We start from the raw sequence: 18,883 nt of genomic DNA, 5'->3' as shown, positions 1-18,883 counted from the left end.
CGGCAGGCAGCAGGGTCATGAGATCCAGGAACACCACGTGGCCAGTCCATGGTTACCCCAGAGAACAGAAAGTTACCGCACGGTCCATCTTGGCCTGCCCAGAGCACAGAGACCTCTGACCCCTTTTAGTCCCAGGTTTGGAGCTGCCAGCAGCCCTCACTTACCCACCCCATCAGGCCCTTTGTTCTCCAGCTGGTCGCTCCCGGCTGGCTTCCTGTGAAGGGTGGGTCATCGGTGGGCCTTAGTTGCTAGGTACCAATGTCCAGATTCTCCATGGGCATGGGGCCCCAGCCCCACACAGCCAGGCATCAGTCACACCGGATCTCTGCCAAGTAAGTAGGGGCCTGTCAGGTGAACAACTTTGTCCTACCAGCTAGTTAGCCACGCACCACCTAGGGGAAACTGAGGCACATACACTAGACATACATAAAAATTCCCACTTTAACACAGGGCTGGGTTCAGACCAAGCCTCCTTTGTCCCTGCTACACATCCAAGCCGTGAGGCAGCTGGGCACACACTGCTGTATTCCCACCCACACACAGGAAGCCACCAGGCCCAGTCTAGTTCCTCACCTTTTCCCCCCTTGCAGTCAGAGCCCCTCAACCCATGGGGCTGTTGTCTGGGGACGCTCCAGCCCTAAGCTGGCACCAAGTCAGGGCGGTGGGCACCAATTCCACCTCCAGAGGCCTAATCCATGGATGAGCCATGCTGGGGTGCTCCTAACCATAAGCCCCCATGTAGGTCAGGCAGATCCAGTCCCAGCCAAGACCCCTCAGCCATGGGTGGGTCTGTGTGAGCTGGCTGGGCTGGTCCCAGCCAGGAGTTCCCTGCCATGGACTGGCCTGTCTGAGCCATACTGAGCCAGTGTGCAGGTCCATGAGAGCCAGTCCCAGCAGGGAACCCCCGGGGGCAGGACCGTGTGAGTCAGTCCCAGCTGAAAGTTGTTCCTGGGGCAGCCCTCTGGGGACACAGGGTGGGAGTCGGGCCTGCCCTGCCCTCCCTGAGCCATCTCCTTTGCTGGCTTGCAGGTGCCAAAGCTCCCAGTGATGGCAGTGGCTCCCCGAGGAACTCGAAGTCGGTGGATGACCTGGAGGCGCCGGGCTCACCTCGGGCCCTGGCCAGCCCGGAGGCTCGCTGCGCAGTCCTGAAGGAGGAGTTCCTGGCCTACCGGCGCCGCAGAGAAGTTCTCCAGCAGCGCAGGCAGCGGTTGAGCAGCCGCGGCTATGACGAGCGCTTTGAGCAGGCCACGCTGCTGTAAGAGGATGCGCCCCGGCTGGGTGGCTGCCACACCCCCCCATGGGATCATTGGTGCTGGCCTGCAGGCAGCCAGCGCCCCGGCCCACACGCACACCGGGCCAGGAATCAGCAGCCCCCGGCAGTGGCCAGTCTGCCAGACTATCGTTGGGCCAGTGATGCAGGAAGCTTGTGCCTGCCAGGTGCAGTTAGGCCAGGCCAGACCTTTGTACTGCACACGGCTGGGCCGCTGTGGGGCCGAGGGGAGCCCAGGCTCAGCCCCTACTCTAGAGCCAGCATATGCCCCAGGCTGCTTGGCCCTGCTGGACCCAGGGCCAGGCCGAGGAGACGTGCGCTAGCACCCGAGCGCAGGGAGCCCCTGAGGGCTCCTCGCGGGGGACGGGTGGAAGTCAGAGGAATTTGTAATGGAATAAAGAGAATTGCCCAGACTTGCCCTCCTCCCTGTGAGTGACAGACCGTGCCAGGAGGGGAGAGGGTGCCAGTGCCAGCCGAAGGAGGCCCCCTCTGTGGCCTGCCATCCCCTCCTGGCCCTGCACAGCGCCCTGCTCCTGACCTGGGCACGCACTTGGCATCAAGCCACTTTCCTCCACGTCTGCGTCAGCCTGGTTCCTGGCCTCGGCTGTGCCCACCCCAGGACATGCCGCTTTTCACTTGCACCAGTTGCTGCTGCTGTTAGCTGCCCTGGCTCAGGAGAGAGGGGGCCTGGGCCTAGCCCAGGCTCATTGCTAGTTGGCAGGTCCCCCCTCCCCGCGGGCAGAGGGCAGCAGGCCGACCAGCCCGTGGGCCTCTCCCCGAGGGCTGGCAGGGTGAAATCCAGCCAGGCTGCTGCTGCAGTGTCCGATGGAGCCCCGGGGGCTGACCCCAAGTAAAGCACAGCGCTAGGCAGCGCCTGCCCTGGTGCACTCCCTTGTACCACAGACCCTGCCCCCCTCTGAATTACCCCACCATGTGCCTCCTCCCTCTAAACACTCCATAGACCCTTCCATGCCCCCCACCCCGTACCAGCCCTTGCCCTCCCTGCACCATGGTGCTCCCAAGACCCCCTTGCCCATCCCCCACTGACCCCTTCCCCACCCTCTTCCCCCAGTGCCCCGCTACTCCACCCCCACACCACAGACCCCTCTGCAGCACCCCCTGCCCGGCCCTCACGTCCCTGGCTCCCCTCAAGCCAGGCCAGGAGCAGCATGGATCCCTGGGGGAAGTGAACGCAGGCAGCCCCATCAATCCCCCTCCACCCAGTCGCATCACCCTGCACTCGGGGAGCAGCCGCCCAGCCCAGAGAGCTGGGGGCGCCCGATTACGCTGCAGGAGCGAGTGGGGCCAGCTCAGATCCGGAGACACCATTGCCGGTTTGTAACTGCCCCAGAGCCTGCTGCCTGGAGGTCCTGCAGCCTCCCCCACCCCAGGGGCATGGGGGCTGCTTGTCACTGGGCTGGGCTGCTGCTCAGCGTACGCCGGGCAAGGACTTAGCCAGGCGCCTGGCACCCATCACTGTGAGATCAGGACATCCCCTCAGGCTGGGAGCGGTGCTGGACTGAGCCCCAGGGGAGCAACGAGTCTTCACAGGTGAGTGTTGGGCTCTACCCCCGGCACCCACAGGCATCGTCCCTCAAGGCATCCCTGCTGCTTGCGCACGGGGGAGCAATGGTGCCAGAACCAGGGGGCCAATGGGCCAGGCCCCCCTTTTTATCATGAGAGGAGTGGGGGGCAATGGGCTTGCAGTTTGAGGGGACAGCAACCTACCCCTATGCAAAAAAGTGGGTGCATGGCCCCTCCCCCCCCAGTTCTGCGACCAACACCTCCCCCCCTTCAAGCAAAGGTTCCTGTGCCCTTGGCTTCGAGGAAGGCAGGGAAGCCACTCGGCTTGGCTGGGACATAGCCTGTGGCTGAGCGCTGGCCAGGCCAGGCCACCCATCACAACACTGGCGTGACTGTGCTGGCACCAAGCATGGTCTCTGCCAGCCCCAGGCTCCCCTGTGCCATCCCCAGCCCTGCCACCTCCCCTGCAGCGGGTTGTGCCATTCTTGCCTGCCACAGAGACGCTGAGTTGCAGCCACCCATCCTGGGGGGTAGGACCAGCTGAGGTCGACCTGGAAAGGCTCCAAGCTGCACCGAGGAGCCGTGAAGGCAGCGCCTGGATGCTGGGTGCCTGGGCCGGCACTACCTGAGCTCAGCCGTGGGGCGGGGGCAGCGGGGCCTTGGTGCGCCGGGCTGAGCGACGCTTGGGATTTGTCAGCGAAAGGCCTCTCTTTTCAAAACCAACTCTGTACAAGTGACCTATTCCACCTCCCCATCTTCAGCCCTGCCACTGGGCCTCCAGCCGGCCTGCAGGCTGTTAGCCCAGCCCTGGGCTCCCACTTACACAGCCAAGCCCAGACCCTCAGGCCTGTTTCTAGCCCTTCCTGGAACCACAGAGGTTGGTGCCTTGCTCCCCTTGCACCCCCCGGCTGCATTTCCCTGGGGCTCTGCCCCCCTTCGGGGATGCTTTGGTGGGTGCAGGGCTGTGGCAGCCCATGGGCCGGCTGGTCTTTGGCTTCCGGGGCTCAGACCAAGAGCTGGATCCCTGCCAGCTGTTCTCTGCCTTTGTGAAAGCCAAGAATCCTTCAGCTTCCCATGCCACAAACAAGCCCCAAGCCACTGTGACACGGGCGCCAACTCAGCCTCATGCAGTGGCTTCAGGCAGTAGCCCCGAGGGCTCCCACCCTGGGCTGCTGGAGGGGTGTCCCCCTCCCCACATGCCTCCGTCTGGGATGGAGCCTGCAGTTATAGCCACAGCCACGTTCTTGCCTTAGAAATGCCGCCTGCAGGATCGAACGGTAGGATGGGGAGTGAGGACAGGCTGGAGCGGGGCCGGGGGTGAGTGCAGGCGGGTGCAGTAGGAGGCTCCTTCCTTGCAGATAAATCCTTTCCAGCACAACACGACCGGTGCTCTGAGCCAGGCCCCCATTGACCCAGCCCCTGTGGAGCATACACCCTCCCCCCGACACACACGCAGGGAGCAGAGCCAGACTGCACTGGCCACGCCGCGAGGCCTGGCACAGCAAATCAGGAAAGTGACATAAAGCCAAGTTGGCTTCTCCTGCCATAGCCTGCAACCCAACCCAACCCAGCTCCTTCCAGACTAACCAGCGGCCTGCCAGGGGCAGATCGGGTCCCCTCTCCAACCAGCTTTGCAGGTCCCATCTTGTCCGTGTCCCAAAGAGACCCCAGGCTCTTCTCCCACAGCAATTGCCCACATCACTCACAGCAAACAGCTGCCCCTGTCTTCACTTTCCCCTCTTACAGGCTCCACCTGGGCCTCTGGCAGGCTGACATGCCCCAGCTGACTGCTGTCCCCCTCCGTGAGGCTGTGCTTCATAATCCAGGGTCCTACAGCCACAGGCTTCTTGTCCCAGCCTCCTCCTGGACTATCTCAGGGCCCCAGATAGTTGCAGGGCCAGTCCTGGGCAGCTGTGCAGGGCCGGAGTAGCCCAAAGCAACCATAGGAAAAAGGTGAAGAAAAACCCATTCATCTCCTGGGACACTAAGGCAGCCAACTGGCTCTGTCTCCACACTGCCTGCTGCATCCCCGGCTGTCTTTGCCTTACTCCTCTGCATCCAGCTGTAGTGGCTTCCACCTCCCCAGGGGTATGTCCGCTCCCAGGGCAGCAATGACTCCATGAAAGGAGGCAGCTCTCTGATAACGCAGGCCAGGGCTCTGAGTTGGGACTGGAGTTTCAGCCACAGGAGAAATTAAAACTCCACTCCCAAAGGAACAAGTCTCCCCATCCATCACTCAGTTGTCAGCGGGGAAGTCTCCTTCTTACAGGATCAATCTGCTTACCGCCTGGGTGGCATCAAAACTGCATGGGAGGGGCGTGGTGGGACATTCCTTAACTAGCTGAAGTCACGCCCCGTCACGCCTGGGCCAGAGCTGCTCATCCTGCGACACACTGCACATCACTCACGGCTGAGGCTGCTTGAGAGAGGCGCTGATCATTTTGTGCTCCCGCTTCTATTCTGGACATTACGGTACTTCGTGGAGGGTCGAGGGGGTTGATGTCTGACTAGGACCTCACTATCAGTGGAGGAGAAGCCCAAGGGATCACCCAGAGATGGGCAGGAACTTGGATTTTATAACCCTCCACCCCCAGCCGCTGCCTTGCCTGAACGCACTAGCTCAGCCAGAGCCAGGCCATTAGAGTCATCAGCACCTCGGTTCTCCCTCGTCCAGGCACCAGCCCTGCTCAGCTTGTGAGATGTGACCAGCCCCCCAGCCTCAAGCCATAAGGTCATGGCACCGTGCAGCGCTTTCTGGGCCCTGGGGCCGACTTTCCCCCTGACAGAACAGGAAAGGGACCTTTCCCCAGCAGACAGTGTGGCCAAGTTGACCTGCATTCCCACATGAAAAGCATAAGCCCCATGCCACATCCTCTTTCCTCCTGCTGTTTGTGCCCATGCGCCATCACCTGCCTGCTTGCACGGAAATGACGTCTGATTTCAGAGCCTGCCCGTGCAGAAGTGTCACTGTGTGGCACCAGGCGCGGAACCCTTGAGAGCTCTGGCTTGGATGGGGGAATTGACTGTGTGGGATTTGTGGGGCTCCAAAGAAGGGCGGGGGGGGGGGGTACAGAACAGGTGCATGAGAAGTAATAGCCACAGCAGGCACAGACAAGCTTCCCTGTAATGCGGAGCTAAAGGAAAATCCCTGAAAGAGATCAGCTGATCATATGGAAAGTTGCAAAGCCCGAGTTCAGTTGCGTCAGGATCTCTGTCCACCTGCCCTGAAGATCACTGCTGTTCAAGTCGTCCTCTTAAAAAGCCCCCAGCTCTGGCACAGACAGGTGGCAGATGGACCATGGCTCACAGGAGCTCACAGAGGAGGGAGGTGGCCAGTGGGCTCCCCCAAGTATGTGTACTGGACAGAGACACCCCTAGAGGGGAGTGAGGCCTAGTACAACCGCCTTTCCATCCACACCACCCCGGTCCATGCCTGGTGCACCCTCATGCCACTCTTCCCCAATTTCCCTGTTGCTCCTCCTGCCCCCCCACCTCTTCCCACCCTGCTCTGCCCTCACTCATCCCCCTGCACCTCTTCCCCAAAGGCCCCTCCCAGAAGCAACCCAACCCAGGGAGTTACCGGGGAACCTGGCATGGGGCAGTAGCAGGGATCAGACCCCTGCACTCACTTCAGTGGCGGCAGCCAAAGCAACTCAGCAACCCACTGTGCTCTACTCCCCTGAGCCTGCATCACTACAGGCCGGGGGGGCGGGGAGGAGCTGGCCGGGGCCAGGTTGCTTTGCTTGCTGCCACTGCAGTGAAGCAGAGCGAGCCAGCTGGGAGATGGCAGTGGAGTGGTGCACATGTCACTCCTCTCCCCATAGCTCCTACCACTGCAGCGAGTGCATGAGAACCCGACCCCTGCTGCTGACCCCAGGTCCCCCAGTTAATCCCCCAAGCCACCCTTGTGCCTGCGGGTTAACCTCCAGATGGGAGACTGTCCCATCCACAGGACAACTGAGGCAGCCGCCGTGGGACCCAGCCCAACGCACACGGCCCAGAGCGGCCAATCAAAACCATCTTGTGGACAAGACAGGTCTGGTACTGGGTCTTGCGCTCTTCAGTGTATTCACTGGGAATCGAGAAAAGGAGGTGAACAGGGACGTGGCGCCGTTTGCAGATGATACAAAGAAACTCAAGAATGTTAAGTCCAGAGCAGACTGCGAAGAGCGCCAAAGGGACCTCACAAACCTGGGTGGCTGGGCAACAAAATGGCAGAAGAAATTCAACACTGAGAAGTGCAAAGAAATATTCATCGGAAATGCTAATCCCAGCATCCCATAGACAATGATGGGTTGTAAATTAGCTGTTACCACAGCAGAAGGGGATCTTGGAGTCACCATGAATAACTCTGAACGCTTCTATTCCTTGTGCAGCAGCAAGCACAAAGGCTATTGGTATGTGGGGGATTATTAAGGAAAGGATGGAAAATAAGACAAAAAATCCCTATAAACCACTATAAATTCACGGAACGTGTGTACCTGGACTACTCGGTCCAATTTTGAGTGACACATCTCAAAAAGCAGACAGGGGGACTGGAAAGGATTCATGGAAGGGTGGGTACTTCATACTAGAGGGCAAAAGAAGCTCTCAAGAGCTGTTTAAATCATTGTTATCAATGAAATGGAAGAAAGTATGAAATCGCTGCTGGTAACGTGTGGGTGTCAAACTACAAGCAGATGGCAAATAAGGCTGAAGCCAGGGCAGTGATATAGAGCAGTGTTTCTCAACCAGTGGTACGAGTACCCTCAAGGGTACTTGAGAGAAGTCTGGGGGGTACGTCAACACAACTGGAACGTGGAGAAAACTGAATTTTTGTTTTAAGTTTTACAGCTCTTTATTATTTTTGTACTTTTTACACCCAAACATTTCATTGCCCGGCCGGCTACAATTAAGTTGTTTAAACAAATGTGTTGCAATTGTAGAAAAAAATGGTGTGTCTGAAAACTGTAGGTACTGGGGGTACTTATAATTATTTTTTTTAAAAGGGGGTACTTTATAAAAAAAGGTTGAGAAATACTGTCACAGAGCGATTTGGATCCCTTGGGAAGCTGGACCCATGCAAATAAAATAGGTTTTCACAGAGACAAATGCATGGTCCTAGCCTCAAAGCACGCAGGCCATACCCCTGGAACAGGGAACTGTACCCAGGCAAGCAGGGACTCTGGGAAGGATTTAAGAGCCATGCTGGACAACAGGAGCTCCCAGGGCAATCCTGTGGTGAATATAGCGAAAGCCATCATTAGACACGTGAGCAGAGGAATGGGTAGGGCAGGGAGGTGACAGCATCAGTGAGATTGGATACTACAGCCTGTTTTAAGGGGCCACGTTTTAAAAAGATGTTGAGAAATTGGAGATGGGGCAGCAAAGAACCCAATGTTTTGAGGGCTGAAGAAAAAAAAAGCCTTCTTGTGAGCTATTGAAAGGAGCCCAACCTGGTTAGCTTCCACAAAAGAAGGCTGAGAGAGGTAACTGCACTGAGGTGTCTAAGGGCCTTCCTGGGGAGAACACATCTGGTATTGCAGAGCGTTGAATGTTGCAGAAAAAGGCAGATTACGGCCAGTGGCTGGAAGATGAAAACAGACAAACTGATATTAGAAAGATTTCACAATGAGGATGGTTCACCATTGGAACAAACCACCAAAGCAAGTGAAGGAGTCTCCATTTCTTGATGTCTTCTAATGAAGACTAGGTGCCTTTCTGCGGTGTGCTGGGATCAGGACTTAGCTACAAGGATATACAGGAGGGCTGAGGTATGCAGGGGTCAGATTCGATGCTTTTATGGTCCCTCCTGGCTTTAAAGTCTACTAACGAATGAAAAACTGAGTGTGGTCCAGGACGCAGCCTCTGGGGCTTTACTGTGCAGTCAGCTTGATAAACTCGGCTGTCATTAAGTGGGATGATCCAGGGGAAGCCATTCAAATATCCAGAGAAGCTGGCCAGGGTCACAACATCAGCCTTACAAGGGAGAGATGGGTGTGGCAGTGACATCACAAAGGCCTGTTGCAGGACCTCAGCCTATTGGAGGACAGTGATGGGGAGGTGGTGACCTCATAGAGAGACCCTGATGTCAGCCAAGCAGGAGAGAGGTGCCAGGCGGGGCAGGCTCAGAGACTCCTATGGCTTTGCAGCTGGAAGGTTTCAGCGTAAGGGCTCTCCTTGGGGATTGAGAGAATGAGGATTAATGTACGTGAGCATGAGAAGGAACCTCACTGGAGTTTTCTCTTTTCTTACTGCTGATTTTGCAGCCTCTGTTCAGAAGGAAAGGGCCGTAGAGCGGTCTGGAACTTGTTCAGTCTGATCCCCCGGTACCAGCTGAATTCTAGGCTTAGAACTCACTAGGTTAAAGTGATTTGCTTTCTTTGTCCCATAGAATCACCTTTTAGGTTTCCCTTTTCCTTCTTCCCTCCCTCCTTCTTTCTCTTCTTCTCTTGCTTCTTTTCAACCTTTTCACTCCTTCCTGCCTCCACTTTGGAGGGAGGGGTGTGTGTAGCCCAAGGTCCAGTGTGTTTCAGCAGCAGCCCTGGGAACTACAAGTTGTGGACTACAAACTGCGGCATGTTGGGAGAACTTCCTGGTTCCTTCCAGGATGTGCCCTCTACCCCCAGCAGGGTCTCAGCAAGGACTGTGCTAGAAGCAGCACACAGGCTGCATGCTGAGAGAAGGGGGCTGCTGAACTGTTTTCCTCTTCTATGTTTTTTACAGGTAGGACCAGAAAGGGCTATAGAGCACCCTGAGAGGAGTTTAAATGACACAAAGGGAGAACCTGGACTTGGTTACGTGGGGTTTAGTTACTGTGGGAGTTGGAACATGTGTTCCAAGGGGGCTGTGTTGTGTGCTGTAGGGCCTCTGCCCCGAGCAGGGTCTCAGCAAGGACTGTGCTAGAAGCAGCACACAGGCTGCATGCTGAGAGAAGGGGGCTGCTGAACTGTTTTCCTGTTCTATGTTTTTTACAGAATAAAGCCTGTTCCTGGTGATCTGTCGGAGTGGGTCTGGTCTGAGGTGCACTCACACATACACAACGCAGAGCACACCAAGCAGCCTCAGGCCTAGCCCTCCCCCCACAGTGGTGTAAGAAGTCACAAGCTTCCCCTATGCTGAATAACCTCACACTGGGCTAGCCAACAGGAGGGGTTACATTTTTTAGTGACTGGTGCCGTGACTCGGATGGGGGAAGCTTGATTAGTTTGCAGAGAGTTAGGAATCTGCCACACCAGGACAGCATGAACTCACAGTTTGGAGCCCAGGGGGATTGGTATGACCCGGGGTTGGTGTCAGTGAAAGTAGAGACCCCTAATGGGTGTCGTGGCCTAGAGATCCCTGTGGCTAAGGATATAGCTGTTAGAGGGGAAACCTTAGGGAAGAGCATAGCAGTGCCATATCTCCCTGCACAGCACCAAATCCGTGGGGTGCCTGTTTTCAGTGGTGGTACAGATTGCAGAGTAGACATTGAGGACTGGATAAAAGATATAGAGTATCTGCTAGCAGCCACTGGCATTCCTGAGCCTCTGAAGTTCCCCACCCTTGTCAGATACCTAAGTGGGGGAGCCCGTAAATTAGTCCTTAATCTGCCGCCTCAGGAGCAGTTTCCAGCCCGAGCTGTTGAAGAGCTTAGAGCAGAATACAGTGACTGTCATTTATCATTGGACCCCTTGGCAGACTTTTATGAGCGATGCCAACGCCCTAGAGAAACAGCCTCAGCCTATGCCATCGAGTTAGAAGCCTTACTGCAGGTAGTAGAGGAGAAGCTCCAACAGGGCCGATCCTTCCCTGATCGGGACTATAAACTGACACAACAGTTCATGCGGGGTATCCGGGACCGAGAAGTGCGGAACAGGTTGGCACCTATGCAGCCTCGCTACATGACATTCCGACAGTTGCAAGAAGAACTGCGTCAGTTGGCCCGGGAGAGGAATGTAGAGGGTAGAATGCATGGGCCAGCCCAGAGGATAAATAGCCTGCAACAAGCTGCCCCGTCAGATGATGCTGTGCAGGCTCCCCCTGAGGTACCTCCACCCAGCAGTACCCCGCATCAGGCAATGCTGGAGACAATGAAGGGCCTAACTGGACTAGTCCAGGAACTGACTGCCCTCCAGAAACAGAGCCATGTGAGAATGGGACAGCTGGAGGCACAGGTATTGCAGCAAGGTGTAGCAATGAGGGCAGCACCTCAAAATTCTAGATGGGAAAGTGAGGGAAGTACCCCTGACAACAGTGCCCGTGTCACCAGAGGCCGTTTTGTATGCCACCGTTGTGGACAAGAAGGCCACATAGCCCGTGGCTGCCGTCAACTCTCTCAGGCTCCCTCCTCTTTAAACTGCTAAAGCCTGACACTGAGGGGCAAGTGAAGGGCACAGAGTTGGTAAGAAGTTCCCCAATAGCATCAGTGTGCACAACGTCCCAGTGTACCCGACCATCTGCCAGCTGGCCTCCCAGCCTGGTGGGGCCCTTGACCGAGGAAATTGTGGAAGTAAATGGTATTCTGTGCAAAGCTCTAATTGATTCAGGGTCGCAGGTCACAACCATCACAGAGGATTTCTGGAGAAATCACCCTACCCTGGGCAAGTCACATCCCACACCTGTAGATCTCCTGATAGAGGGTGCTGGTGGCCAAGCAGTCTCTCATCTAGGAGCTATCAAATTAGATTTATCTTTCCTTGGGCAAACCTACAAGGGAGTCCCTGCCCTGCTGGTGCCTGGAACGAAGTACCGACAGGGAGTCCCTGTGTTGTTGGGGACAAATGTCATACGTTCCAGCTGGCAGGATTTAGCCAACCAATTGGGCAACCAATTCCCAGATTGCCTGAAAGAGAAGTCACCAGTCTGGCATGCAGCCTATAAGCAAGTAATCTCTGGCCAAGAGAGACCATCCTTGAGATACACTGGCAAGCAACCCATCTTGTTGAGAGCTGGAGAAGGAAAAACTGTACCTGTGAAGGCCCCTTGGGGTGCAGGATGGGAGCCATACACTGTTATGGTTGAACCTGATGCTAAGAGTCACCTGCCAGGGAATTTGAGGGTGGAGGAATGTATAGTAGATGTTGAACACGGGAAGGCTTATGTTTACCTGCAGAATGTAGGACAAACAACAGCAATAATAGGGAGGAACTAGCATCTAGCTACAGCATCAGTAGCCTACAGCATGGCTAGCGTGAACAGCAGCTTAAACTACTCTCCAGGGCAAGCACTGAGAGAAGAGGCACAAGCCAATGCCGAGGTGCCAGAAGTAGACCTGAGTCAGATAGCTGTGCAGGACCCAGCTCAACTGAAGATGTTCGAAGAACTGTTGAAGCGGAACGCAGATGTATTCTCTAAAAATGATCTTGACTTGGGGTGTACTTCCACAGTCAAGCATGGGATACCCCTGATCGACACTACTCCTGTTAGACAACCCTACCGGAGGATACCTCCAGCACAGTACCAGGAGGTCCGCAAGCACTTGCAGGGTATGGCAGAGGTGGGCGCAATAAGACCAAGTCAAAGCCCATATGCTTCACCAATGGTGGTGGCAAGGAAGAAAGATGGCTCTATGAGAGTGTGCATTGACTACAGACAGCTGAATGCTAAAACCACTCGGGATGCATTTCCTCTGCCCCGTAAGGAAGAAGCTCTGGATGCCTTAGGAGGAGCCAGATATTACTCTACACTAGATCTTACTTCAGGATATTGGCAGGTAGAAATGGCAGAAGAAGATAAACCCAAAACTGCATTTATCACCCCCATGGGACTGTTTGAATGTAATCGGATGCCCTTCGGTCTACAGAACGCACCAGCTACCTTCCAGAGGTTGATGACACATATTTGGGGGATCTAAACTTATCAGCAGTATTGATTTATCTCGATGATGTCATAGTGTTCTCCAGTACTTTTGAGGAGCATCTGCAGCGCTTGGAGATGGTTTTTGACAGACTCCGCCAACACAAGCTCAAGCTAAAGCCCAGAAAATGTCATCTGCTACGAGAAAAGGTACGATATCTTGGGCACATAGTATCTGCCCAAGGCATTGCAACAGATCCAGATAAAGTTCAGCAGATGAGAGACTGGAGGATCCCCGCTAACAGGAAGGAAGTGTTACAGTTTCTTGGCTACTACAGAAGATACATCAAAGGCTACTCCAAATTGGCAGCCCCATTATTCAGACTAACTGGAGGGGGCACCCAGACTAGAAGGAGGAATAAGAGGGGTCCTATTAAGATACCAAGTTTTGTTCGGACAAAGGAATGTGACCAGGCTTTTACAGAGCTGAAAACAAAGCTGACAACTGCACCAATATTAGGTTATGCTGACTACAGTTCACCATTCATTCTCCAGACAGATGCATCTACGGAGGGTCTAGGAGCTGTACTGGCACAGGTTCAGTTAGGAAATGAGGGTATGTCTACACTACCCTCCTAGTTCGAACTAGGAGGGTAATGTATGCATACCGCACTTGCTAATGAAGCCCGGGATTTGAATTTCCTGGGCTTCATTAGCATAAGCGGGGAGCCGCCATTTTTAAATCCCCGCTGCTTCGAACCCCGTGCAGCACGGCTACACGGGGCTCGAACTAGGTAGTTCGGACTAGGGTGCCTATTCCGAACTACCGGTACACCTCGTTTCACGAGGAGTAACGGTAGTTCGGAATAGGAACCTAGTCCGAACTACCTAGTTCGAGCCCCATGTAGCCGCGCTGCACGGGGTTCGAAGCAGCGGGGATTTAAAAATGGCGGCTCCCCGCTTATGCTAATGAAGCCCGGGAAATTCAAATCCCGGGCTTCATTAGCAAGTGCGGTATGCATACATTACCCCGCTAGTTCGAACTAGCGGGGTAGTGTAGACATACCCGGAGAGAGTCATAGCTTATGCCAGCAGGCGCTTAACTGCCTCAGAAAAAAATTATCCTGCCCATAAACTGGAGTTTTTGGCATTAAAATGGGCAGCTGCAGATAAATTTAGAGACTATCTTCTAGGACACCAATTCACAGTGCTAACTGACAACAATCCACTGACCTATGTCACTACTTCCGCTAGGTTGGATGCAACTAGTCAAAGGTGGATGGCAAAGCTGGCAGAGTTTAACTTTGACATAAAGTACCGGCCTGGGAGAAGCAATGCCAATGCTGATGGTCTGTCTCGACTACCCTGGGAGGAGGTGGCTACTGCTCTGAATGCCGGATGCAATGTGTCTTCCATAGCAACCCAGGGTGATGGCCAAGGGAGAGCAACAGGTGGAGCTGAGCCATTCCACTGGCCAGGCATAGAGTTAATCCCAGGCCTGCCTAAGAAAGAACTGAGGAGGCTGCAGGAGAAGGATGCAGTAATCTCTTGAGTAAGATCCTACCTGCACAGACAGCGGACACCCAGTGCCCGGGAGAGGCGGAAGGAAGTAACACCAGTGAAGATATTACTGAACCAATGGAAACGATTGCAGCTGGTAGAAGGGATCCTTTACAGGAGAACAACAATCCCAGGAGAGGGACAGATCCAACAAGTTGTGCTACCAGAGAAACTCCAGAGAGAAGTGTTTGAAGCTCTGCACACAGACATGGGACACATGGGCATTGACCGTACAGTGGACCTCATCCGCACTCGCTGTTATTGGCCAGGCATGCAGTCCACCATCCAGAAGTGGTGCCTTTCCTGCAAAAGGTGCTGCCTAAGAAAGAGAGGCATCTCTGGAAACAGAGTTCCACTTATGTCCATCCATACCAGTAGGCCCATGGAGCTAGTATGTATTGACTTTCTCACCCTAGAACCATCCCGAGGGGGCATCGAGAATATCCTTGTGGTTACTGACCATTTTAGTCGCTATGCTCAGGCATACCCTACTCGTGACCAACGGGCATCTACTGTGGCCAAGGTGATGTGGAAACACTTCATCTGCAACTATGGCATCCCTGAAAGGATACATACAGACCAGGGGAGGAATTTTGAAAGTAATCTCCTTGTCCAGCTTTGGAAACTGTTGGGGATCTCAAAAAGCAGAACCACGCCCTATCACCCCCAGGGGAACGGGACTACTGAGCGGATCAACCAGACACTCATGAATATGCTGGGAACCCTGTGTCCAGAGCAAAAAGCAAATTGGAAGGACTATGTTGAGTCCATGACTCATGCCTACAACTGCACTCGTCATGAGTCCACTGGGTTTTCCCCATTCTTCTTAATGTTTGGCCGGCACCCAAAGCTGAAGATAGATCTAGCTTTGGGTCTCCCCCACCGAGAAAATGAGGGGTTAGAGGTGGAGGAGTACGTCTCCCACCTCAGAGAATGCCTGGAGACAGCATACCATCAGGCTGCACAGGCATCTGAAGCTGCCAAACATCACCAGAAAAAGTATTATGACCACCAGACACGAGAAGCCCCATTAATTCCTGGAAACAGGGTGCTAGTTGCCAAGGTAAAGAAAGGGAGACAGAAACTGGGAGACAGATGGGAATCAACTCCCTATATTGTAATTAGAAGACAAGGGGATTTGCCTGTCTATGTAGTGCAGCCAGAAACAGGAGGGGGGGAACTGGTGATACATCGTAACCGAATTACCCCATGCATTTTTCTACCTATTGGTGGAGTTAGTCAACCAGTTGGCAGGGAAGTAGACATGCAGGAAGCCATGCCAGAAAATGAGGGAAGCCTCCCGTTGGAGGCAGGGGCAGGAATAGAACTTACTAGAGGCCCTATAGATAGTCCAGGGGGCTATAGAGGAAAGAAAACCTGTAGGGGGATGACATACACAGGGGATACCCGGGACATGGGGGAGTCAGGATTACACTGCAATGAGACCCCAGAGCCAGACAATTTTGACTCAGACTCTCAGTTCTCTGACCTGGAGGAGCCTGACCAGACCATGGGGGTAACAGAAAAGGCCGACCAAACTGAGGAGAGTCTGAATGAACTGAATTGGATCGGAGAAGGGCAGACTGACTGGGACCAGACCGAAGAGATGCCTAGAGAGAACCCACCAGCTCCACGGCGCTCAACAAGACAGCGCAGAGCACCTGTCCGGCTCGATTTGGAACAGAGGGCTGCCTGATGAAAGAAGAGTAGAGACTGGGGGGTTAGCCAGAGCTGCTGTGGGATGTGCAGCAGGACGCTGAGAGGTTTTTGATTAAGGAAAGGGACGAGGTCGCCCTTTCAATAAGTGGGGGAAGGGTGTAGCCCAAGGTCCAGTGTGTTTCAGCAGCAGCCCTGGGAACTACAAGTTGTGGACTACAAACTGCGGCATGTTGGGAGAACTTCCTGGTTCCTTCCAGGATGTGCCCTCTACCCCCAGCAGGGTCTCAGCAAGGACTGTGCTAGAAGCAGTACACAGGCTGCATGCTGAGAGAAGGGGGCTGCTGAACTGTTTTCCTGTTCTATGTTTTTTACAGAATAAAGCCTGTTCCTGGTGATTTGTCGGAGTGGGTCTGGTCGGAGGTGCACTCACACATACACAACGCAGAGCACACCGAGCAGCCTCAGGCCTAGCCCTCCCCCCACAGTGGTGTAAGAAGTCACAAGCTTCCCCTATGCTGAATAACTTCACACTGGGCTAGCCAACAGGAGGGGTTACATGTGTTTCGGGGGGGGGGGTTGTTTTCACTGTGGAAGGTCCTCACACGAAGAGGTGGGGCTGGAATAGTGCTCAGAGACTGATCCCGTTCAGTGGTGACCTGGCCATCCTTTTGAACTTCTGCTGAGACTCCTCCAATCCCAGCTCTCAGGGTCTCAATGCTCATTAGCTGAGCAGGTGGCTATTAACAGGGGAGACTCGGGCCCTTTTGATCTCTTTTACGACCAAACAAATCACAAGAAATCGTGGCTTTTAATTGATCGTGCTGCTTCTCTGCAATTATAGTGTCTGCGCAGTTCCTGATTCTCTCCAATGGGCCAGTTCTTCTCAAATACTTGCTGAATAAGGACTATGAGCAGTTACTGGTCTGTAGCTCATATGAGAGCACTTTATTCTTAGCAGTTTATAGGGTTGTTGCCAGATGGTTTCAACAAAAATACCAGACACACTTGACATTATATGACAATCTACATTACATCTTATTTAGAAAATACCGGACATTTATATTTTCTCATTTATATTTTCTCATTTATATTCTCTCAATTTGTTTCCTGACCAGAAAGCTTAAATACTGAACTGTCCAGTTCAAAACCGGACACCTGGCAACCCTAACAGGTGATGTGCCCAAAGGAGCTGGCTGGGGGCAGGACATCAGCCTTGCAGAGGAGGTTGAGTGTGGCAGTGACATCATAAAAGGCCTGTTGCGGGACCTCAGCCTATTGGAGGACAGTGATGTGGTGGTGGTGACCTCACAGAGAGACCCTGACTTCAGCCAGAAGTGTGTACACACACACACACACACACTCACACACACACACACACAAGCCAGGCAGGACAGAGGTACACAGACACACACGCACCCTACCTACCTCTTATGTCTTTGTAGGAGGCTGTCCCAAAGAAGTGGGACTGGAATTGCTCTAAGGCTGATCCCTTCTAGTGCTGACATGGGCCATCCTTTGGGACATCTGCTGAGACCTCTCAGCCTCCCACTTCTCAGTATCTAGATGCTGATTGGCTGACCCACTGAGCGGATTTGTTGTTGCTGCCAAACTTGAAGTCAAAACTGCTGGCCGAGTGGCAAGGATCATTCCAGTATATAAACAGGGCCAGGGCAGCTGATGATGAAATGCACCATCCAGGGAAGCGAAAGGAGACAAGCAGGGGAGGATGAGAGTGCCGCGGGGCCCAGGGCAGCACCGCGGGGCCCCGGGCAGCAAAATTTCGCGGGGCCCCCCCTTTGACACAGCGCATGCGGTGTGGTGCCAAGGCGCATGTGCGGGGCATCAGGAAGCGCGGGTCCCGGGGCAGCTGCCCCACTCGCCCTGCCCTAAATCCGCCGCTGGAGACAAGGGTTATACCACATGGATCCACTGAAGACTTGAAAAGACCAAGAGGGCCTCCTTAGCATGCCTTTTCCACCAGAATCAGCGCTCGGGCTGCTAGCATCCTTAATCCATGATTCCAGAAAGAAAAGAAAAAGTTACTACAGTGAATTGAAGAACTCCCCTTGGTGTTTGTAGCATGGCCAGAACATTCCAGTGGAGACTACCATTCAGTGCAGGCCACTATGGGGAGAAAGGTTCCTGAGAATCTGACTATGGTCCTATCAATTTCACAGCCATGAAAAATGTCATGGATTATGAAATCTACCCGGCACCGTGAAATCTGATCTCCTCATGTTGGTAGGAGCCTGGGGCTCCCAGCTGCTAATCTAGCCATACAGGAGAGGGACAGGAGTTGTCCTTCCTCTACGTCACTCTTGGCAGGGAGATCAGAGCCACCTTGAGAGGCAGTGCAGAAATGAGGGTGGAACCTACCCTAGCCCTGCCCTGAAGTCTGCACGGGCATGAAGGTGGCATTCTTGGGACCCCTTCCCCACAACAGCTTAGCAATTTCTCCCCCCTCCCCTCACAATCCTATTTTAGATCAGGACCCACATGGTTAAAATGTCATGAAATTTCATCTGAAATCATGAAATTGAGCAATTTGGGAAAGCTCTCGCCATGAAATTGACAAGAATGCACCGTGAATTTGGTAGGGCCCATTCTATGACCTAATCGGTGGAAGTTGTGGGAAATGATCTGCCAGAAACTTTTGGACATGTTGGAGACTTCAGGGTCATTGGGAAATTCCCAAGTGCAGCCTTTCTCTAATGACTCCCAACCCAAAAGGGGGGAGGGCTCACAAGGCTAGTGGAGGACGGTCATGAGCAGGCTCACTATCTGTCCCCAGTTTTTTCAGACATGACTTCTTTGGTCCTCCGATCTTCCTCCGGGCAGATTTTGGAAATATTAAAACATGTCTGTGATTTTTCCTGGCCTTCCAACCTGGATAGCTAGAAAGCAGTGGCCACTGACTGGGTACCCAGTTTGGAAGGCAGCGCCACTGCCAGCAGCAGCACAGAAGGAAGAGTGACATATTATGGTATCTTCCTTCTACACTGCTGCTGGTGGTGGCACTCTTTTGACTCTGGGCAGCAGCAGAGCAGTGGCCACTGGCAAGTCACCCAGCTCAGAATTCAGTGCCACTATTAGGCCACAGCCCAGAAGGAAGGT

The 18,883-nt window shown here is 54.1% G+C and overlaps 1 protein-coding gene across 2 annotated transcripts in view; it reads left to right on the top strand.

The window, feature by feature from the left end:
- Positions 1 to 1,683, top strand: part of IGSF9 (immunoglobulin superfamily member 9) — a 53,133-nt gene extending 51,450 nt beyond the window's left edge. For both annotated transcript variants that reach the window (XM_075907210.2, XM_075907211.2), the window contains exon 21: positions 1,030 to 1,683. In XM_075907210.2, coding sequence (XP_075763325.2) covers positions 1,030 to 1,259 — 230 coding nt within the window. In that variant the 3' untranslated portion in view covers positions 1,260 to 1,683. The remainder of the gene's footprint in view (positions 1 to 1,029) is intronic.
- The last annotated feature ends 17,200 nt before the right edge of the window (positions 1,684 to 18,883 follow it).

This window comes from Pelodiscus sinensis, chromosome 22 (assembly GCF_052426305.1).
Source record: "Pelodiscus sinensis isolate ZL-2025 chromosome 22, ASM5242630v1, whole genome shotgun sequence".
NCBI classification, from domain to species: domain Eukaryota; kingdom Metazoa; phylum Chordata; order Testudines; family Trionychidae; genus Pelodiscus; species Pelodiscus sinensis.
The sequence above is the reverse complement of the archived record's forward strand: the minus strand, read 5'-3'. Positions and strand labels throughout refer to the sequence as shown.